This window comes from Anomaloglossus baeobatrachus, chromosome 2, assembly GCF_048569485.1.
Source record: "Anomaloglossus baeobatrachus isolate aAnoBae1 chromosome 2, aAnoBae1.hap1, whole genome shotgun sequence".
Classification (NCBI taxonomy): domain Eukaryota; kingdom Metazoa; phylum Chordata; class Amphibia; order Anura; family Aromobatidae; genus Anomaloglossus; species Anomaloglossus baeobatrachus.
Genome location: NC_134354.1, coordinates 622705211 through 622729685, shown reverse-complemented (window position 1 = coordinate 622729685; position 24475 = coordinate 622705211). Strand labels below are relative to the sequence as shown.

Below are 24475 nucleotides of genomic sequence, written 5' to 3'. Positions count from 1 at the left end.
GAATGCCAAGAGTGTGCAAAGCAGTAATCAAAGCAAAAGGGGGCTACTTTGAAGAACCTAGAATATAAGACATAATCTCAGTTGTTTCACACTTTTTTGTTAAGTATTTCATTCCACATGTGTTAATTTATAGTTTTGATGCCTTCAATGTGAATCTACAATTTTCAGAGTCCTGGAAATAAAGAAAACTTTGAATGAGAAGGTGTGTCCAAACTTTTGGTCTGTACCGTATCTTGTATGTTAACACTAGAACTACTGGACTCGTGACACCTATATAGAAATACATAGTGCAAAGTAGTCAAAATGACTACCTCAGTAGTTCTAGTGTTAAAGACAGTAAGTTTCAAGTGTAATTTTGCGGCGTAATTACTTTCTAAAATCTACTTACATGTATTCCATGTGACAAGTCAACAGTTTCACTGATCAGCAAGCGTTTTAATGTATGGGAACAAAGTTATTATTTTTCTAAGTTTTTAGGATTTGTGATTCAGATAATAAAATTCCGGCTTCATAAACTAAGACACTGGAGTATTTTCAACTTTGACTATATAGATGCTCCATAACTACAGTGCCGATTAAAGGGAACCAATCATTAGGATTTTCGTATATAAGCTAAAGCCTGTGCTATACTGGCACTATCAGGCTGATTCTCTACCTACCATTAGTGGTCAGCTCAGATGTATAGGTTTTCAAATCCAAGAACGTAAACGTTAAAAAAATCATCAGCTGCTTGATTTGCATTTACAACAGAGCAGATAATCTCTGGGTGGGTATTCACATGGATTCCCGGCCCCCTGCCTGTTGTTCCTCTCTTTCTCTGTTCTCCCATGTGACCTGGTATCCAGCTTTGTTGGCTGATACCCCGCCCCTTCTGGTTCCATGGGTATGACCTCACACAGGTCCTTCATCAAAGCGAATTGTTTGTATAATACTTACCATAGAGAACAGAGAGAGGGAGGAACAACACGCAGGGGGCGGGAATTTTTTAAAGTTTACTGTCTTGGATTTGAAAACTTATACATCCGAGCTGACCACTAATGGTAGGTAGAGAATCAGCCTGATAGTGCCAGTATAGCACAGGCTTTAGCTTATGTACAAATATCCTGATGATTGGTTCCCTTAAAGCCCTATGAAAGATCTGGATGCAGATTTATATAGCATTGCATATAAAGTTGTTTGCTTCTTTTCATTACTTTCTTCATAATGTGGAGGGTCATCCATCGTGTTGCAACAGTCTATAAATATGTAATTGTACGTTAAGAAGAGTGGAGGAATGTCAGAAATTCTATACATTTCTCTTAATAGGCTTCTCAGCTTGTGCTATGCAAACATCCCATTGTACTTTGTATGACTTTATAATCAGCATTATTGTTTTTACTTGAATTGATTTTTATGCTATTTAAAGGGTTTTTTTTGTGGACACTTAGTGTGCATTTTGTTTTATGATGGAAATTAGTTTAAATGTAAAAATGTTGTCTGATTTGGAGCCAGTATGTTAAAGACGAGGAGCTGATTAGGTTATTATTCTTCTTGTGGAAAACATTCCATAAATCTTGTATTTTATGAATTGAAATTCCTAGTGTTTTTCTGCATAGGCGTCCAGTAGGTGGTCCCGTTGACTGATTGACAGTTTTCCCTGTGTGACTGTGCATGCACAGATAACTTTAAATCTCTAGTAGGACCACCTACTGGACTCAAATGCAGATAAACAGCAGCGATTTCAATGGATAAAATACAAGTTATTGTCAATCTCCACAAACCTACATATCATCCTGCTCAGTTTCTCTTTGCCGTGCTGTCCTCAGATCTGACTGCATGTACAACTTGACAGGTTCCCTGTGACATATTATCTGTATTATATCATTTTTCTAGTTCTTATACAACCTTTTTTTCTATTGTAGATATTCTTCCTCCAAATTCATCTTCATACTTAGAAGTTACAGATCTTAATTCGAAGAAAGTAAAATATATTCCAGTTCCAAAGTAAGATATTTGTAATCTATATGTATTTTAGTGTATCATTATATATTACAATTGTAACATTCAACAGTAGAAATAAACAGAAATTATATTGAATCCATTTGTCACACTTGCTAGTGAAACAGACACAGCAGGCTGACACTTTTTTTTCCCGAACTCATGTGTCAGCTTTGCTGTGTAGACAGGGGCAGAACCAGAAGAATCATAGCATTATCATTGAAGGGCATGGTAGTAACAACATGTGGTATACACACAGATAATATTGTTTTCTGCCATCTGAGCTTTTGAGGAGGGCCTCTACTCTATCATTTTCAAAACGCAATAGATACCAAATGTTCCTGTGTCCCCTCACAGTCACGATTGGGAAACAAGAGGATACTGCAATTTGTTCAGTTAGTCTCATTCTTAGGTTTACCTTCATTTTACTATCATTTTAAATGAATAAATATCACATTAACAACATTTTTTTAATATTTTGGAGTACTATGAAAATCATATGTTAACAGATTTAAGGTCAAATAAGAGAAGCCAGCCAAAAACCCATTAAAACTAACTTCTTTGTTTCCAGAGTTAGTAGACTTGAGAAGTAGTTAAGATCTGTCCAATGTGGCATGTGTAAAATCCTTCCACTTTCCAATATAGCCTAGGATTTTCTTGTTCATACTTTATGTAGTGTGACACAGTAAAGGGTATGGTGGTAACATGTGCCTTTTGCACTGGTGAGCAGAAGAGAAAAGGTTAATTCCTGGACTGAATCTTCTCTGCTTAGGCTAGTTTCACACATCCGGCTTTTTGCCGGTTTGCCAGTTTTCCAGTGGCAGCGCGACCAGCTCTGGTCACATAACAGCATATGACCCGGAGGCTATAGCGCCTCCACTCTACTGTATACACTGTACTGGCGTGCGCCGGAACCGGCAAACCTGCGAAAATCCGGATTTGTGAAACCAGCCTAATTCAGGTTTTGAGGCAGCACCTGATGTGCACAGGTGTATGATTAGTACAGCATAAATAGACAGCCAGAACTTTTCATTGTGTGGGTGGTTGGGCTGGAAAACTGAGGGAGACTTTGTGGGGGAAACCACATCTGAATGGACTGAGATGTCTGGGACTTATGTTATGCTGCTACCAAGCTGGACTGTTCCTTTGTAACCACGTCTAAGGTAAGACTGTGTATTTATGTTTGCTTTCAGTGTGATTAAAACACGGACCCCTTTGGACTGAAAACCTTTGTGTGCCTCTTTACTGCGTCCGTGCCATAGTCAACCAGAGCTGATTCCCTACAGTAGTTTTAGAATATCAATACATTTATTGGGTGAGGCATGTTGTAAAATTCAGTTAGTAGTTTTGTGTAAGCATAGATAAACTACTGTATGGTGTAAGAGCCAGCTTGCCAGTGTTTGCCGATGAATAGAAGACTGAAAAACCCTGCAAAAAAGGATTTGAGCCTATGCGTTGACAGCGCCATTGACTGAAATGATGCTGACGGAGTCACTGTGTGGCTGTATTGTACATAATTTTTGACTGTACATGCCTCTTGGAGGATGGCACCAAGACATAGTAGACTAATTGTAATGAGCCTCAACTAGGCTCTAATTTCAAATTCTGAGGAAATGAGGATGATTTCAGTGGATCTGTTGCCAGATCTGACAACACAAACTGCATATAATATTATATAGATTTCATAGACCTGATGAGGCAAATCCACTTCTATGGAAAATACCTTTCAGAATAATGATATAATCAATTTGAAACTTTCCTCTTTCTAAGGAGCAATTTTTTTAGTCTATCTATAAGGGATAAATCTAATAATGTATACAGTTTTCACTGTGAAATCTGGTAACAGATAATATGTAAGTGTTATATGTGCCATAGTTTGGTAAGTTTGGGACCATTTGTGGGTGTTGAAAATTACACCTAGGAGCTTATTACTGCATTGCCTTCCAAGTAGCCAGAAAGCTGAGACACTAGGAGTGGTGCACTTCTTCCAAGGAAGGCAGGAAAACCCCTTCAAACATGCCGACAAGCAAATAAAATGCTTGTTCTTCTGCTCATTGTATGGTTTATGTGGGCCAATAAGGCATCACTGTCGGCAGCACGTCTTTCCATCTAAACACTGAATATGCTGCTGCTAACATGCATGAGATATTCTGTCCCCATGTAGTTTCTCTTGCTTGTGCAAAAGGGCCTTACACAACTTATTATATTGTTAGATTGTCATCCAGTGATGCCGACCTGCAATCTAATATTTGTGAGAGTTTTAGGATACCAAATTCACATTTGTATTTCATTGACTATTTGACTTATGGTGTTTCCTTTTTTTTTTTGTCTTGGCCTTCATTTTGGTTAGAAATACCGGAGTAAACAAGCCTTTAGGCTTTCTCTAAGAAGCCCTGAAGTTTAGAATTCCGTGACTAGCTTATTCTTAGTTTTTGACCTGATTCTTTTGTGCCCTGACAGCTTGCAGCATGCTGAGACGTTTTTGAGCCTTTTTTACTTTCTTGTTTGTTTTACACCACTATAATTATGGACAATTATAAGATTCATATTTAATCCTATTTCATGGGTGATGTGAAAGCCTATCTGTAATGTTGGCTTTTACACTGTGAGATCAGTCAACCTTTGCTGAGTGCAGATACTCAGGTTCTGATTTATTTTGTCGCCCACGTAGTAATGATCTTTGCCATAGCCACTGGATTATTACCTGCCTGATGAATGCTTCTCTATCACGGTAGCACCTAATTACTTTTTGCTAGAGTGACCCAAATCTTTGTCTGAACATCATCTTCCCCCGAGTGAGACAAGTATACTTGACAGTCTCTTATAAATGTGCTTCTTCTAGTTCACACCCTGAAGCCATTGGTTTCTTGTCAAGCTTCATCTCCAGCCAGGAGACATGTCATTATGATCAAGAGGAATTGTGTGCGCTTGTTCCTATCTCGATAGATATAAAATACATCAAGTCTCATTACACTAATGAAAGTTGCTGGTTCCTTTATCTACAGGGTTTATATAAAACACGCCATATACAGTGGCATGCAAAAGTTTGGGCACCCTGATCAAAAATACTGTTATTGTCAACAGTTAAGCAAGTTGTAGATGAATTGCATAAAGTTGAAAATGACACATTTCCTTTGTATTTTAGGCAGACAAAACAAAGTTTCATCTTTTACATTTTAAAAATTATGAAAATGGGCCAATGTAAAAGTTTAGACACCCTTGGAGATTTGTGGGCTTAGATAACTTTCATGAAGGTTTCAGATCTTAATTAGGCCGTTAGGCTTATGGATTGTTCACTATCATCGTTATGATTAATTTAAGGTAATTTAAAAATATAAAAGATGAAAATATTTTAACTTTATGGCTTTTGAAGATCATTTTTAGAGTTCATTTCATCTTCAACTTGCTTAACTGTTCACAAAAATAGATATTTTGACCCGAGGTGGCCAAGCGTATGCATGTCACTGTATGTTTCTACACATACCAAAGAGGTATAAAGTGATTAAATTGTTTTCTGCATAGCAAGTTATTTTTTTAAAATGATCTTCTATAAGCCTATCGAAATCTGTTATCCAATGGTGCAAAAAAAAAAAAGTAAAAGTCTAAATAGACTTATACACAATTACTGGACTGCATTTACAAGACTGTGATGTCAACTTTTTATTAGCGGGTTAGCAGTGTCCGGGGCAGGGTCAGCGCTTTGGAGGATATCTGTGTGGGGATGTAGTGTCACCTGTAACAAAGGGAAACCGGAAACTTTCCAGGTATCATTTATCTAGTGCTGGTTAGAAAAGGAAAGCCATGATCTGATAAATATAACTGGCACTCTTGAGCAATAGGGAATTTTACCTTGCCAAGCAGTGGTGCACACAGACAGAATAGGGCCCCTGTGCAAGAACAGTTTATGGGCCCTTTGAAGTCCAGTAACTCATTATAATACAAAATTCCACCTAACATGGAGGTAGACGAGGGCCCCATTACGTCTTGGGCACCTGTGCAGCTGCACAGGTTTCCCCATTGGTATGTCTGCCCCTGATGCCAGGTCCCCCTATACGGCATCCTCACTTCTGGACCTGTGCCTGACATATGACCACATTGACTGTCAGCACATCATCAGAGTAGTGTGTGAAGGGGGCTGGCTGACTGCTCAGTAGCTAAATCATCCTGTCTCTGTATATAGAAATACACTGCAAGTAATGTAGCTAGGATCCAGGACTGGAGCAGCTACCAGAGGTTTGGGTATGCTGCCATATACAGTACAACCTATATTAGCAAGTTATATAACTTGCTATTTAAAGCTCATTTATGTATTTTTATTAGCTGAAAAAACCTTTTAGGTCATTGTGTACACAATGCGGTTTGCAAATAGTTTGCATTTGAAATCTAAATAGTTATTTTGTGGGGAAAAAAAATATATATATATTCTAAGCACTAATAACCAAATTTCCATATAGAACAAGGGGGAGGTAAAGTAACCCCACACGAGCACACTCTGGAAAAATATGAAAAAAAAACAAGAGAAAAAACAGAGTAAGGTGCAAAATAAATCAATTTATTGTGAACACTGGCACATCAGGAAGATTGGCAGATCAATCTATGGATAATGTGTGACATAGAAAATACAATTGATGGTACAGGACATACAAATATACAATCAAAACATGTAAGTATGATCTAATCAATTAGAAAAATCCGCATACATATGTCTAATTTTACAGAAATTCCATACAAAATTTACATAAAACATGTCAATGGTATGTAGGGCAACGAGTTTGATAAAGTGCCAAGGTGAAAGTGGAGAAAAAATCCTCCACGTATACTGTATATACATCACATAAATATTGCACGCACCCCTATAGCCTAATGTAGCGGGGACTATTGGTGTCACAAAATCATCAAAATTATATGTGTACATCCAAAACCATCATAAAAGTACATATGTGCATAGGACCACAAAATTGCAAATATGAGTTGTGATAGAACCAAAACATTCTAAGAATTCCATAATTATGTGTAACACATAATATTGCACATAGCCCTAAATACATTTTTGCAGCAAATATGCTAACATCACTGAACCTCACAACCATGAGTATGCAGACACACAGATAATTGGCATATCAGACAACAATTAGTTTAAAAGTATAAAGTGCACTAAGAGAAGAGTGGTAGAAAACCACAGATGTAGATTGCACAGATGATTGCACACAGCCCTAACATCACAATGAAATCATGGAACTGTCACACCCATGAGTGTGAGCACACAAAGTCCAATAGAAAGCAGCAGAGGTCCAACGATATCTGGACCCCATATTCTTAGCACTGTTGCTTTACAAACTGGGGTCATAGGTTCAAATCCCACCAAGGACATCTGCAAGGAGTTTGTATGTTTTCCCTGTGGTTGCATGGGTTTCCTCCCATACTCCAAAGACATACTGATAGGAAATATAGATTGTGAACCGCAATGGGGACAGGTATGATCACATCTGTAAAATCTGTAAAGCGCTGTGGAAGTAATAATGCTATATAAGTGAGCATAATAAATAATAAACTGTACCTTATACCTGCAAGTTATATTATAATCCACCAAGTATAGAGCCTACAAATTGTAATTGCTTGCTTGTTCTACAGCTACGCTTACAATATAGAGAGTATTGCCCTAACATACTAGGATCTCTCAGCATTCGAGGTATGTAATTTAACCAAGACATTGGGATGACCAAGTTTGAACTAGAGACTAAAGGCCGCTTTACACGCTACGACATCGCTAATGCGATGTCGTTGGGGTCACGGAATTTGCGACGCACATTCGGCCGCATTAGCGATTTCGTTGTCTGTGACACCTATGAGCGATTTTGAATCGTCGCAAAAACGTTCAAAATCGCTCATCGATGACATGGGGGTCCCTTCTCAAATATCGCTGCTGTAGCGTGTACGATGTGGTTCGTCGCTCCTGCGGAAGCACACATCGCTCCATGTGACGCCACAGGAACGAGGAACCTCACTTTACCTTCCGCTGCCCGCAATGTGGAATGAAGAAGGTGGGCGGGATGTTCGTCCTGCTCATGTCCGCCCCCCCCCGCTTTGATTGGGCGGCCGCTTAGTGACGTCGCTGTGATGCCGCACAGACCGCCCCTTTAGAAAGGAGGCGGTTCGCCAGTCACAGCGACGTCGCAGAGCAGGTAAGTAGTGTGATGGGTCAGAGCGATGTTGTGCGCCACGGGCAGCGATTTGCCCGTGTCGCACAACCGATGGAGGCAGGTACCCACGCTAGCGATATCGATACTGATATCGCAGCGTGTAAAGTGGCCTTAAGGGCCAGAGTCATCATTTGTGTATTTTAAGTGACTTTTCTTTTTTGTCATGCGCTTATTCCTTGTTATATTTCCACCAAGTTCTTGAAATTAGCACTCGCGGATGAAGAGTTTTGCTCAAATTTAAAAATGTTCTTTATTTTTGTCTTATACATTTGTTTTTAACGTTTAAAAAATGATGTTAAAATTGCATCAAAGTTTATGGGGTATGTAAAATCACTTCAGGGTGAAAATAAGAAGACAAAGCAAAATCAACTCTGCAAAAACAACCCTATGTTCTTCCAGAACTCAGGATATGGAATACGGTGTTCATACTACTTGCACTGACGTCTTGTACATGCCTCCCAACAATGTCCTAGCATGTTTTTGAATTGAGTGGTCAGGTGAAAGGATGGCTCCACACATACTGTGCCAATAATTACGTATTACCAGATGCCTCTCTGGATTCACGTCAAAATCAGTGAAGACTGCTGAGATGTTTTCTATGACACTGTCTCCTCTTGTTTTATACATAGTACATAAGCTTATTGTAATGATTTTTCTTACAGAGCATCATCGATGTCGCCCTATACATCATGGTTGTCTAAAATTACCGATAGCGACATTTTGGTGGCAGCGCTGGGAAACAGAGGAGTTGTGACTGTGGATATGGGAGGCAGCGTTAGGCTGTGGGAGACTGGACTGGAAAGTATTCAACGCTCCTTGCTTGAGTGGAGAAATATGATTGGACAAGAAGATGGACGGCCGGTGCAGGTAGCATCTTATTCTTTTTGGTCTTTGTTCTTGTAGCAGATATATTCTGTAACACATCTGTGCATTCAGCAAATATCCTCTTTTGAATAACATTTTTTTATATATAGATTTTAAACAATTTACTGATTCATTTGTTAATGTATCTTTGTACCTGTCATAACTACATTTTTATATAAATCTTTTGCATAAACATAAATGAAAATGTTATCATGTAGCTTCTATTAGTAAGAGCTGTTACACAAGACATTGAATGCAATAATAAGACTGTAAAGAAAAGTAACTTTTCTCTAAGAATAAGTAGAGACAGAGGTGTCTTATTGAAGCTTATAATGGAGATAGACTCTAAGCAGGCTTGTTATTGGGGGCATGTTCTGTTCCACACTATTGTCTATGCAAGTACACTTGTGGAGCATTAGGGTATGTGCGCACGTTGCTTTTTACCTGCTTTTTACCTGCTTTTTTGCTGCTTTTTCTTCTGCGCTGTTTAATGCCAAAATGGATGTGTTGTTCTATTCAAGCAAAGTCTATGGGAATTTGGGTTTCTTGTTCACACTATGTTGTTCAAAATGCTGCCTTTTTGTGGCAGAACTTTGGTCAAAAACTCAGCTTTGCAGTGCAAAACCCAAATGGCAAAAACAATTGACATGTTGCTTCTTTGAAAAGCTGAGTTTTTGACCAAAGTTCTGCCACAAAAAGGCAGCATTTTGAACAACATAGTGTGAACAAGAAACCCAAATTCCCATAGACTTTGCTTGAATAGAAGAACACATCCATTTTGGCATTAAACAGCGCAGAAGAAAAAGCAGCAAAAAAGCAGGTAAAAAGCAGGTAAAAAGCAACGTGCGCACATACCCTTATACTTAGCACAGTGATCTGAACACATATTAATGGTATAGCAATATACAGTATACTCTTAAACAAACAGTTTAGAGCTAAATTGTAACCATAAACAGTTGATGAAAATTAACAATATCACCCAAAACAATCATTTGTTGGGTAAGAATTAAAGGGAATCTGTCAGCAGGATTTCACTACCACCCTAACTATATATACATGTAGCTCTGTCACAGACAAGTCCAGCAATACCTTTACATGACCAGTCTGCTCCTCCATTACTGAGAAATCAGTGTTTGAATTGATATGCTAATGAGGCTATAGATCTGATGTCTCTGTCACTCCAGCTCTATTACCCATCCAGCACCACCACCACCACCTCCTGCTTAACTGATAGCCTATAAGTAGTGTGACTTCAGGCAAATGTGATTTTATGCAAAATAGTTGTCAAGTCAAGCCGGAGGATGAACAAGTTCAATAATTATGACTATATGAGTAACCGACATGTATATTGCGACAGGTAACATGCTCATTTAGGCTTGAGTCAAGAAGGGAGAGGGGAAGGAGACATTAAGTGAGGGTACAATCTGCTCATGTAGCAGTTCCCTGATAGCAGGGTTATTTTAAGTTATAGATTTTCCTGGAGAAATTGACTTTACAATTGCTTTTAAATGTTTTGAAAAGTAGTTCCAGAGAATGGAGGAAGCACGGGAGGAATTGGTAAACACCAGCAGAACAGAGAAGGAGGTCATGATATGGGTAGGTAGTGGCAGATGTGGTCAGAGGTGTCTGGAGGGGGCAGGTTATGGGCGGCCTTGTATGTCATTGGTAGTATTTTGAGCTAAATTGTCTGTGTGATGGGGAGTCAGCGAAAGGCTTATGTAAAAGCCAATTCTGCACAGCAGAGTAAAGTTGCCCAATAGTCCTATTAACAATACTAAAGCAGCAGGGACTAAAACTTAACTTTTAATTAACATGATTAAAATACAATGAAAAATAAAGTACAGTGCAATATACATAAAGTGCAATATACAAGAAATTTTTCACCCGATCCTTCTCCACGGAAGCAAGCACCAATCAACAAGCAAGGAGCCACAGGTTGGAAGAACAGAGACAATAACCAAGGTATGAAGTATAAACAATCCCCTGTCGTGCCCCGTGTGAAGACTTCTGCCCTGACCGTGGCAGCACCCTAGTAAGCTGTCTGCCCCACAACTTCTTCAAAAAACGCCTTCCCTAAAGTCAGCAAAAGGATTAGCAGAGGAGTAAGAATGTTAAAGAGGATTAATAGGGTAACTGAAGGTAAAGAAGATTGTTGGATGGGAGGCCACAGAGAAGATTGTTGGATGGGAGGCCACAGAGAAGATTGTTGGATTGGAGGCCACAGAGAAGATTGTTGGATGGGAGGCCACAGAGAAAATTGTTGGATGGGAGGCCACAGAGAAAATTGTTGGATGGGAGGCCACAGAGAAAATTGTTGGATGGGAGGCCACAGAGAAGATTGTTGGATGGGAGGCCACAGAGAAGATTGTTGGATGGGAGGCCACAGAGAAGATTGTGGAATGGGAGGCCACAGAGAAGATTGTTGGATGGGAGGCCACAGAGAAGATTGTTGGATGGGAGGCCACAGAGAAGATTGTTGGATGGGAGGCCACAGAGAAGATTGTTGGATGGGAGGCCACAGAGAAGATTGTTGGATGGGAGGCCACAGAGAAGATTGTTGGATGGGAGGCCACAGAGAAGATTGTTGGATGGGAGGCCACAGAGAAGATTGTTGGATGGGAGGCCACAGAGAAGATTGTTGGATGGGAGGCCACAGAGAAGATTGTTGGATGGGAGGCCACAGAGAAGATTGCTGGATGGGAGGCCACAGAGAAGATTGCTGGATGGGAGGCCACAGAGAAGATTGCTGGATGGGAGGCCACAGAGAAGATTGTTGGATGGGAGGCCACAGAGAAGATTGTTGGACGGGAGGCCACAGAGAAGATTGTTGGACGGGAGGCCACAGAGAAGATTGTTGGACGGGACGCCACAGAGAAGATTGTTGGACGGGAGGCCACAGAGAAGATTGTTGGATGGGAGGCCACACAGAAAATTGTTGGATGGGAGGCCACAGAGAAAATTGTTGGATGGTAGGCCACAGAGAAAATTGTTGGATGAGAGGCCACAGAGTAAGATGTTGCAGTAGAATAACATTTTTGTTGAGGTGAAGTTAAAATAACGTTCTTCTTTTTTTCTGTTATGTCAGTTGTCATCTGTAATCAGGATGTCCATCGACACCCAGGGCTGGTTCTAAATCATACGCAAAATAGGCATGGAGAACGTCAATAGCGCAATCTCCGAATTCTTTAATTTTACTTTTCTCCTGTGTTATTACTCCCTTTTATCGAGCAACCTATTAAAAGTATGGACAGAGATGTGCAATGAAGCAAAAGTTACTAGTGCTAATTTCCAATGTATTCACGCACAGTGCCAGGAGCAGCTCCGACAGTAAATGGTGCCCTGATCATAAGTCACTGTGACATACCCAAGCGTGCAGTGTGACTAGTTTATTACCTGCCTTTTAACTTCATGCTAAAAATAACAGATCTGTACATTTATTATCTGTTACTACTTTTTACATAACCGCTTTTGGTGAATACCCACTGGGAAAAGGGGTACTTAAAATATACTAAAAGGGGGTATTCTCATCATGTGTATTAAAGGCTTGTCTAAAGGATGAGATAATTGTATAGTAGATGCAGATCGAAACCGATGGCACACGCAGAATGGGGGCCTCGTCATCTGCTGCGGTCAGAATTCCCATACGCTTTCGTAGGTTATCTGACCACCTCTTCATTGACTGTAGCACTGAACAGAAAGACGCTATAGTAGGACCCATACACTGAGACTATGCAATATGTCCACAAGATCGGAATAACAAACAGGTTTTCCCAGTTGTTGACAGCGAGGTCCACTGTGACACATTTTGATAGGCTATAATGTTTGCGCTCATTATTTGCTTCATTGAACAGTAAACAACACCATACTACATCTCTCCATGCTGCAATAGTCAATAAAGGTTTAACATTATATCCTTCCTCTAGTCTTCTGTATTATGGATGTACAGTGGTGTCATTACTAGTTATAACAGCACCATCTGGTGGCCAGTGGTTGGCATACAACAGGAAAACCTTTCCATTTTCTCATATTTGTCCATCCTGCTCAGGAAAAGAGATTACTTGATCTTGTAATATGGAATAAATGGAGAATAAATTAAAAAGTGAAATTCATTTCTAGGATTAAGTTGTGTGTGCTTTATTTTATTGACACTATTAGAAGGCGATGTGATAAAATGCTAAGGTAAGTGGTGACTGGCCTGGGATAACTCTAAAAAGTGAATATGAAAATCTGGAATAAATCATTTAATCTATAATCTAACATTAAAAGGGCATTATCCCACCTTTTAGTGATTATTTGGCTGCGCTCAATAGCATACCTTATAAATGGGTGTTCTGTAACAATAGCCATCACAGCCGTAGCAGCAGCTATTGGGCACGGAGCTTGAGGAGTCCACAGACATGCAGGAACATAGTTCTGTTGTACAGGGAATAATAAAGCATTGGTGGCTTTCCGCCGCGTAGCATTACTATGCAGGATTTATGGCGCTAGTATCCTATTTTGGTACTTTGCCCCTGATTGGTTTCCTGACATTAGGTAGTGGGGCCTATCTTACTTTTCTTTGAAACTCTTTATATTCTAATTCACTGACTAACCACTTATCACATATCAGTGTTATTTTTTTTCTTTTGCGCTTAGGAAACAAATAGTTTTTTTTATCATTGCACTTGACTTGGTTTTCATCCATATTTGGTCCGTGTGTCCTTTTTTGCGAACTATCATCCAAGTTTTCTCTCTGGCGCTAAAAAAAAAATATCTGATGTTTCCCCCGCAGTCAGTGAAAAGTGGACATAGCACAGATACCATCCATCTACTGTCATTTTTTTTCCAGTTCCCCTTCTCTGGAATGGACAAGTTCTGCAAAACAGAGTAGAGTAGGACATGTGATGCTTTCTCTTTTTGTTGGTTCTGTACGAAATATACGGTAAACACTTGGGTCTCGATTCATTATTGAATTTATTATTATTATTATTATTTAGTATAGCAACATTTATTCCATGGCGCTTTACATGTCAAATCGGTATACGTTATACAGACAAGTACAATATTCATGAACAATACAAGTCACAGACTGGTACAGGTGGAGAGAGGACCCTGCCCGAGGAATCACAGTCTACAAGTTATCCATGTTTTTGTCGATTTGCGCCTTTTTTTGTTTTCACCGAATTCATCTTTCTAGTTGAGCCTTTTTAAAAGTCTGTTTTATATGTGTTCATCTGTTGTGGGGTTTTTTTGTTTTGTTTTAATTTAGCCACTGTGGGCATTGTTTAGGCTTTCAGATGTTATTGCCGGATTCATCATTTGTGACTTTTCAAAATTTGGTGCAAATGTACTCCAGCCCCCTATAATGATTTTATCTACACCAGGAGGGGTTTTTTTGCTATTTTTCTGACATGTTGCAAAATTTGAAACTTTTTGTTCTAAAAGTGACAAAAAATGATTAAAGACAGTAAAAAAGACAACTTTTGACTTTGCATAAAATTCATGAGTCACATGCACCATTTTGATAAATTTGGAGCAAAGAACATTAGCAAATACAATGGTATAAGAAGAGGAAACTGGCTTTAAATAAAAATAAAAAGTCGCATATGAATTGGGCCTTTGGTTTTTCAATTGATTACAGACAATTAGTGGAGCTTGATCAGTAAACACCCTGTGATTATATTAATTATATGAGACCCTTGTAGCAAAAAGAGAAGGTGCAAAGAAATTTAACCCCTCCCTGCAAAAGATGGAATTGCAGAAGTCAGCTGTAACATGCTGTATACAAGCAGATATTTTGCTTGGTCGAGAAAGTCTGGTCAATGAATGGTTAATTACTGTAGGTTAAGTCCCTTTAAAAGTAAGAGAGTCTCCATGGTTTTGTAAATGTGTCTGGTGCCATTCTGATGAATAGGGGCCCATGCAGGGTCACAGACCAATAAATAGCAGAGCAAAAGGGCACTGTGCATCTGAATGATTAACTTCGTGTTGTAGATGAGCACCTTTGTCTGGAAATATAGGCTGTGCACTATATATTAGCAACTACTCAGTGGTGCCGCTCTACAGTATTCTCCTTTAAGGATATGTTCACACAGAGGTAGCAAAATGGACGAGGTGTCAACAAATATCATCCACACATTGCAAGTGATTGTTTTTAGTTCAAAAATTGTCCGATGGTTTAGATATTTCTGTTGTGATTTAAGTACAAATTTGAATTTTTTTGAAATTTGGATTTATTTTTTTTTTAGATTAATAGGGAAGTCTAAATCCATAACATACTCCAGGCATTGTGGATTTTCCCGTAAATTAACCTGATATCCACATTACAAGTCCTTAAAGGGGTTATTTAGGACCTTTTTTTATTTATTTTTTATTAAATTATCACTATTATTACAGACGATCTCTTCCGTCACAGAGCAGCCTCCTGCCGGCAATTCAGTGGCTTCTTCTCTGGATTGCCAACCGTCAAGAAATTCCACTATAGTCCATAAAAATATGGCACTTTTTGCCTTGTCTGTAAAAGAATAAAGACGTCCTTAATTTTTTTGAAGCTATAGAAACTTATAAAGATTATTTTGACTGTAATTATCGTGATTTTACAGTGAATGCCGGTAATGTCTTCATATTAGAATTATGGGCTCTAAGTATCAATTATATTAATAGTAATTTATTCTGGTTTCCAATATGCCTGTAAAAAATATTGTCTGCCTGTGATTTTTTAATTTTGAAAAAATAAAAATCAAGTTGGCAACCCTGCTTCCACTGACGTCATGTCAAAAGAGCAGTGGCTTCCCTTCGTCAGTGACTGCTCGGAGCTGGAGCCGGGTAGAACAGGCAGGTAGTTGCGTCTGTTAGTAACTACCGTATTTTTCGTTTTATAAGACGCACCTGATTATAAGACGCACCCCCAAATTTGGTGAAGGAATAGAGAATTTTTTTTTAATAAATGGGGTCCGTCTTATAATGTCAGTGTACGTCTAACAAATCATATAGGGTATATGTCCCTCATAGCCCCCCCATCCTAAAATTAGCCCCTTAATCTTGATATGGCCCCCTTATATTGAATATAGCGCCCTTGTGCTGGCACACGTCCCCTATGGCTGGCACACGTCCTCTATGGCTGGCATACGTCCCCTATGGCAGGCACACGGCCCCTATTGCTGCACATGGCCCCTTGTGGCTGGCACACAGCCCCTATTGCTGCCCATGGCCCCCTGTGGCTGGCACATGGCCCCTTTTGCTGCCCATGGCCCCCTGTGGCTGGCACACGGCCCCTATTGCTGCCCATGGCCCTCTGTGCCTGGCACACGGCCCCTATTGCTGCCCATGGCCCCCTGTGGCTTGCACACGGCCTCTATTGCTGCCTATGGCCCCCTGTGGATGGCACACATCACCCTGTGTTTGATATGGCCCCCAGGCTGCTGCTTTTAGTAAAATAAACTCTTTCCTTACCTTCTCCAACACTGTCCTCCCTCGTGTCTCCCTCCGTGCGGTTGAGCTCCTGCACTAGTGCACTTCCTGGTTCTCGGTGCCAGTCATGTGATCGACACAGCAGAGTGACATGATCTCTGCGTGCCTGATCACAGCATCAGGAGGGAGACCGGGGAGACACACTGGAGGAGGGAAGTAAAGAGTTTATTTTATTATGGGCAGCAGCATGGTGGGGCCATATCTAACACAGGGGGGCATGTGCGATCAAAGGGGAGCACAGGCACATATAATATGCGCTGCTCCCCCAGCCTGTCACCACGGTGCGGTTTCAGCACCATGGTGATGGACAGCGGCAGTGCATATTATGTGAGCGGGAGCAGGAGATCTCCCGCTGCAGCCTTAACCAGCTCACCAGCCTCCCTCAGCCTCCAGCACCGCACCAGAGCTGCCCCCACCTCCCCTGGACCCTGCAGTATATAATCTGTATATTTGGATTATAAGACGCACCCCCTACTTTCCCCCAAAATTTGGGGGAACAAAAGTGCGTCTTATAAAGCAAAAAATACAGTACCTACCTCTTATTTTTTAGACCCATAGTAAAAAAAAAAAATTGTCTTGGATAACCTCTTTACAAAAGCAAAAAAGTACTTTCTTTGGAGTTTAACGGTAAAAGGAATCTGTCACCCCCAAAACTCAAATTGAAACACATACCATACATTATATTTGTAAATGACGGGTTCTCTGTGGACTCTTGTCATGACCAATGGCTCAATGCACAGTTCTGCTCCCTCAATTACACTCTGCAAGTCCCCTTATATTGATTGACAGAGCTCGCTTTGGCCGCTGCCTGAATTTTCAGTCCTGCACACACAGTGTCAGTGTCTACAGGGACATTCTCAACCCCTTCTCATGTTTGCAGACGCTGTTCACAGATCACACAGTAGCATTGGTCTTCCTTCTTTCATTTGAAGCATGCATTTTATGTCCTGTCGGGCTGGAGCGTGCTCCCCGGATCCATGTTTGGAACTTGGGAGGATCTGAGCAAGAGTTTTCTCACGCCGCTAATGTAACGGTGACCCCAGGTGGTGCAGGACCACTTCTCCTTTGTTTTCTATTTCATTCAGGCAAAGAAAGCACTGTCAGTCACAGTCAGGAGAGGATGCTAATTTCATAGTATCATAGTATCATAGTTTTTAAGGTTGAAGGGAGACTCTAAGTCCATCTAGTTCAACCCGTAGCCTAACATGTTGATCCAGAGGAATGCAAAAAAACCCCAATGTGGCAAACAAGTTCCAATGGGGAAAAAATTTCCTTCCTGACTCCACATCCGGCAATCAGACTAGTTCCCTGGATCAATACCCTGTCATAAAATCTAATATACATAACTGGTAATATTACATTTTTCAAGAAAGGCATCCAGGCTCTGCTTAAATGTTAGTAGTGAATCACTCATTACAACATCATGCGGCAGAGAGTTCCATAGTCTCACTGCTTGTACAGTAAAGAATCCTCGTCTGTGATTATGATTAAACCTTCTTTCCTCAAGACGTAGCGGATGCCCCCGTGTTCCAGTCGCAGGCCTAGGTGTAAAAAGATCTTTGGAAAGGTCTCTGTACTGTCCCCTCATATATTTATACATTGTGATTAGATCCCCCCTAAGCCTTCGTTTTTCCAAACTAAATAACCCCAAGTTTAATAACCTGTCTTGGTATTGCAGCCCACCCATTCCTCTAATAATCTTGGTCGCTCTTCTCTGCACCCTCTCCAGTTCAGCTATGTCCTTCTTATATATCGGTGACCAGAATTGTACACAGTATTCTAAGTGCGGTCGCACTAGTGACTTGTACAGAGGTAGAACTATATTTTTTTCATGAACACTTATACCTCTTTTAATACATCCCATTATTTTATTAGCCCTGGCAGCAGTTGCCTGACACTGCCCACTAAAGTGAAGTTTACCATCCACCCATACACCCAAGTCTTTTTCTGTGTCTGTTTTACCCAGTGTTCTACAATTAAGTACATAATTATAAATGTTATTTCCTCTACCCAAGTGCATGACCTTACATTTATCTACATTAAACTTCAATTGCCACTTCTCAGCCCAATCCTCCAATTTACATAAATCTCCCTGTAATATAAAATTATCCTCCTCTGTATTGATTACCCTGCAGAGTTTAGTATCATCTGCAAATATTGAAATTCTACTCCGCATGCCCCCAACAAGGTCATTTATAAATATGTTGAAAAGAAGCGGGCCCAATACTGACCCCTGTGGTACCCCACTATGAACTGAGACCCAGTCTGAGGGCAGAATGATGCACTGAGCCCTTGGCCACATAAGTGATACATTGAGGGCCCCTCATTTACATATGTAATAAAATGTTTTGGGTTTTTTTGTGTTTTGGGGGTGACCATCTCCCTTTTAAGAACACTTCGTCCATCTTGATAGTGTCCCTTGATTGTACTGCCGATTTCCTTACAATCTGGCTTTCTGTCATGACGTCTCATTCCTTGTGACACTTCGGGTGAGACATCATCACATGAGGCCAGGTAAACTGTCTAGAAAGCCTCTGAATCTCCAGGGCACGTGAGTAAAGTATTTACCCGAAAATAAGACCTACCCCGAAAATATTTCCCAGCTTGATTTTTCAGGATTTTTAAGGATTCTTGAAATATAAGCCCAACTTCAAAAATAATCCCTATTTAATGGTTCATTATAAAAAAAACTCAATTAAATAGTTTTCAGGCAGCTATACATGTAAAAAAAAAAGGTCAAATCAATTGTTAATAGAATACAGCAGGACATATAGACCCTTCAACAATGAAAGCAATACACCCCCAAACAATCACACTGAAAAACAAGTTCCAAAAACATAAGGATGGGCAAGTGCATAAGCTGTCACACACAGAGCGGTAGTCCAGCTAGCGTCCCTCTATTCCCGAGCCCATTATGTTAGAGCATTGTGGCTGCCTCCAGTCAGCAGGGGGAGCCATCTTTGTCAGCAGAAGAACAGGGCAGAGAACAGCTGGAATGGCAAGGAACAGGAGTGACACCAGTCACGACTAACCAATCTGTGTGTGACAGCCCGACACTTGCTAACCTTTGTTTTGCATCCGGTGGGGTCTTTTGAGTGCGATTCTTTTGGGGGTGTCTGCTTTTCTTGGGGAAGAGTCTATCCACCAATTACTATGGTACAGTACCGTATGTAAACAGATGAACAAGAAATTACTAGTATTTTGACCCCAAGACTACATTAGTGCAAAAAGGAAGAACTATTCCGTCGAGTACAGGAAAGTAGTAATAGCGGGCTCGCTAGACAAAAATCTTACTGTTCTCTGCAAAGAAAAGATGTTATAGATCTGAATGGTCCGGAAATGGCGAGCAGAGTACCATGACCTCAGTGAACAAGTTACAAAAGAAACGCTAAGAAGCACAAGTTTGATCAGGTTGGCAACACATTTCCTGAGCTGGACTGTGAATGTGTTGCTTACAGCAGGGTAAAAAAGGCTACATTTTAATAAATGTTGAGTTTTTGTTCAAGAATAAATGTAGATTGTTTTTCACGGGAAAATAAGACATCCCCTTAAAATAACCCATAACGTATCTTTTGGAGCAAAGAATAATATAAGACCCTGTCTTTTTTTGGGGGGGAAACACAGTACTTCTTATTTTGCTGCTGTTTTTTGCAATAGAAGTCAAAATCAAATTTGTGCCAAAAACTGCACGATCTACATACATATTCATGGAGCTTTACCATGGAAAAGCACATTTGCTTTGCGTGAACATACACCGTGTTCAGAATTATTAGGCAAATGAGTTTTTTGATCACAAGATACTTTTTATACATGTTGTCCTACTCCAAGCTGTATAGGCTTGAGAGCCAACTACCAATTAAGTAAATTAGGTGATGTGCATCTCTAATGAGGAGGGGTGTGGTGTAATGACATCAACACCCTAAATAAGGTGTGCTTAATTATTAGGCAACTTCCTTTCCTTTGGCAAAATGGGTCAGAAGAGAGATTTGAAAGGCTCTGAAAAGTCCAAAATTGTGAGATGTCTTGCAGAGGGATGCAGCAGTCTTGAAATTGCCAAACTTTTGAAGCGTGATCACCGAACAATCAAGCTTTTCATGGCAAATAGCCAACAGGGTCGCAAGAAGCGTGTTGGGCAAAAAAGGCACAAAATAACTGCCCATGAATTGAGGAAAATCAAGCGTGAAAAAATGGATCCGACGACTGATGCCGCTGGATCCGTTTTTTTCTCATCGACTTCTATTAGCGACGAATTGCGATGGATGACCTCACATTTCATCCGTCGTTCAACAGATCCGATGAAAAATGTTTGTCCGTCGGACAGAGACGATGTCCACAGTAACGTTTTTTTGTGTACGTCTAAAAAAGACAGCGACTGATCCGCAGGAGCCATCATGATCTGTCAAATGATGGAATCCGGTGACAGATTCCGTTTTTTTTTTAAATGAGCATGCTCCATTTATTATTTAACCCCCAGCTAATCGGATCTGTCGAAAAACGGATCCGTCGCATCAGTTTAGCCACAATTTGCGTCAGATCCATCGATCCGTTGAGAAAAATGGATTGTGACTGATGGCAAGGGTATTGTCACTCGTGGCTGTATTATAGATCTATGTGCATAATAAGATTATTTTATCTTTATTTATGTTCATAGTTTTGTCTGAGTTTGTCTTTCCTCCATTAAATCTTGCTTTGGAAAAAAAACATATATGACAGTTGGTTTCTCAGCTAATCTTCTGTATATGGATAAATTGGAAATTTTAATTTTATTTATGTTCAGGGCACGTTATGCTGCAAAAACATGGACTCTGGTAAATGTCCTTTTTTTTAGGAATTTTTGACAGATCTAGGAAGCTGTAGTTAAATGGAGCCGGCTGTTTACACCAGCATGCCTAGGACGATGTCTGGTCACATAGAGTTCAACTTATGGATTCTTCTCCATCATGTACTAGATATAAATAGCAGGGTCCACGTAAGTCAACAAATTAAAAAATAGTATGAAAACTATATCACTCGGAGTAGGTTCACTGCTGATGTTTTCCTTCCATTAAACACTTTTATGACATATGAAGTATGATACTTATGTCATATACGGGGTGTCTTGTATTAAAGTCTGTTAATACTTTATATCATATCAAATAATTTTATTTTTTAGATATTTTCCCATTCTTACCACACGGTGGAAGCATTGAGCTGTAGCTGACGTTACAGAAGCCCTGCAGTCAGGAGACATAGCTACACACACAGCTTTTAATTTTCTTAGAAAATATTTGCTTTATAGACTGACGTTTAAAAACTTGCTACTTCTCTAACCATGAGCAATGATACATTTTACGTAAAGAGACATTGGTTCAAATGTAATAGGTCTTACTCCACCATCCCCTTTACATACTCAAGAAGAGCCTCTTTTTTAGCCATTTACCAGCATGGTTTTCTGGGACTTTTTTGATGGCGTATCCTTTCGATGTCAATATCTGAGCAGGAGAAGTTTGATAGCATGCACCTCCACTGCTCAGCTGTTTGCAGCTCATGCAGTGGCTGGATGTAGAATGTACACAGCTGGAGGAACTTAGCTGTGTGACCTGTCTAGTGGCATTTATCAGGTTCTGCCACTCAGCTCCTATTAAATTTATTGTGATCTAAACTGCAGTACCCAAGAAATGGCACTACACTGTGTACAAAGCCGTGTTTTACACTGGGTACATCTAGTCCTCTCAAGATCTGCAAGCAGATGTGATTGTGGGGGTGTTGGAAGTTCATCAATATTTAAGTTCTAGATGATGTTTCTAAGGAAAGGTCTCTCAATCTCAAATATTAATAACACAGGTATGAATTTTTTTTCAAATTCAATGACTGATTCTTATGTTTTCTTATGCCCTGATTTAAAATAAAAAAACAAACAAAAAACCTTATGTTTTGCACAAAACTCGTTTGAAATTTCATACAAGTGAGATGAACAAAAAAATATTTTATTATAGGCAAAAACATACACAATATTATATTTAAAAATCTATTGAAGGTTCATTCTGCAACTTTATTGGAAATTATTTCTTGCTCTGTTTCTCTTTCTCTGCAAAGTGTCTCTTGATACCTTTTCTCTTAGGCTATGTACGCACATTGCGTTATTACATGCAGTTACGCTGCGCTTTATAGCGCAGCGTAACTGCATGCGTCCTGCGTCCCCTGCATAATCTATGAAGATTATGCAGGAGCCGTGCGCACGTGGCGTCTTAGAGCGCAGTGCTTCGGCTGCTGCCCGAAGCGCGCGTTCTAAGAAGTGACATGTCACTTCTTTCGTGCGCTCTGCCTGCAGCCCCTGCTCTGTCTATGGGAGGAGCTGCAGGCAGAGCGCATGGAATCTGCTTTTTTTTTTTTTCACTACGGACATTTTCTGCAGCGATTTGAAGCGCACGTGTGCTTTTCAGATCGCTGCAGAAATTTCTGCAGTGACTGTACGCAACGTGCGCACATAGCCTTATAGAAGGCCTGCGGATCTTCTCTGTGAAGCATCCAGCAGTCATGTGTCATCATGTTCACGTTCCCACTACTTTGGTATCATTGTTCCACCGCCTTGATATCCTGAGGAAATCTTTCTCCTTGCTCTTCATTAACAGCACCAAGGTTTTCTGGAAAATAGTCCAAATGGGAATGTAAAAAATCTAACTTCAAATTCATCAGACAACCCAAGGCTTCGAACTGATTCAGTATGTTCTCCACTATCGACTTACATTTTGGAACTTTGTTCTTACCTAGAAATTTCTTCGCAACTTTTTTAACAGAATCCCAAGCCCTTTTCTTAACAGATTTCATATTTGTTTCAAACACAACGTCCTTCATGAGTTTCCGAATATCTGGACCCACAAAAATGCCTTCCTTCAGTTTTGTTTCAGACAGTCTCTGAAACTTGGTACAACAGGTGTTTAAAAGTCTCTTCTTTCACAAACTGCTTCATCAGTCCAAGTGTAAGGTGGAGTGGTGGAAGAAGAACTTAGTGTGATCAACTAAACTTTCCGCAACTATGTTCTTGAGTGCAGGTTGCAAAGATGTTCTCTCGTTGGCCAATTTTTTTTGGTCTCCAGTGATGATTCCTATCCCAGCTGTCCCATTCACACTGAAACCATGGGTACTTCGTGTATCCTCCTGGCTGCCCAAGGTGCACAGAGAGAACTTTCAGATCACCACATATTGATCAGCCTTGATCCTTGTAGTTAGGTATCTTGAGAATAAAGTCTGACTTCTCATAGTTTTCCTTCAAGTGCACAGATTGACCTACAGGCACTAATATTTTTACAGAGTTCATTGATTTGTAAGTATATAAAAATCACCTCTTTTCAAACAACTTTACCATTGCTGACCTGTATAATTTTTAGTATATACCTATTACAGCTATAATGTAATATACTATAATATATAGTTTCATGCTCCAACACAGATTTTTATGTTGACACAAAATTTGCTTTTCGTGATCTTTGTCATTTTCACAGTGACAGCCTACTAAACATTATTCTTTGCTTTTCCATGCACTGGTTAGCTGATATTCTTCATACTTCCCGTGTTACACTTGAAGAATATTTTGCAGAGTTTACAAACAGCATCAAAGAAGAGTGATCCTCAGTCTCCCACACAAAAAAAACACATAGTGCCTTGAAGTCAGCACCTTAAAAACATGGATATATGCTTCATTACATTACGTTCTGGGGCTTTTTAAATTAAGAATAAGCAAAGTTGGATATAGTCCAAATTGGCCTTTTCCCAGGCAAATATGTGGTGCCCATTTTGAAAAAGGGCTTATGTTATTTTCTGGGTGAATAAAGATCAAGATTAACAAAAAGAAAACAACCTCTCTAACATCCATTGTGGGAAAAAATATTTAGGGGCTTGCACAGGATTATATACAGGAGTTTATGGTAGAAAATAACGTTAAAAGTGATAGCCAGCATGGTTTTAACAAAGGAAAGAAGTTGTCAAATTTACCTGATTTGTTTGTA

The 24475-nt window shown here is 40.0% G+C and overlaps 1 protein-coding gene across 2 annotated transcripts in view; it reads left to right on the top strand.

Moving 5' to 3' along the window:
• Positions 1-24475, top strand: part of VWA8 (von Willebrand factor A domain containing 8) — a 532124-nt gene that overhangs the window by 380224 nt on the left and 127425 nt on the right. For both annotated transcript variants that reach the window (XM_075336856.1, XM_075336857.1), the window contains exons 37-38: positions 1902-1983; positions 8840-9044. In XM_075336856.1, coding sequence (XP_075192971.1) covers positions 1902-1983; positions 8840-9044 — 287 coding nt within the window. The remainder of the gene's footprint in view (positions 1-1901; positions 1984-8839; positions 9045-24475) is intronic.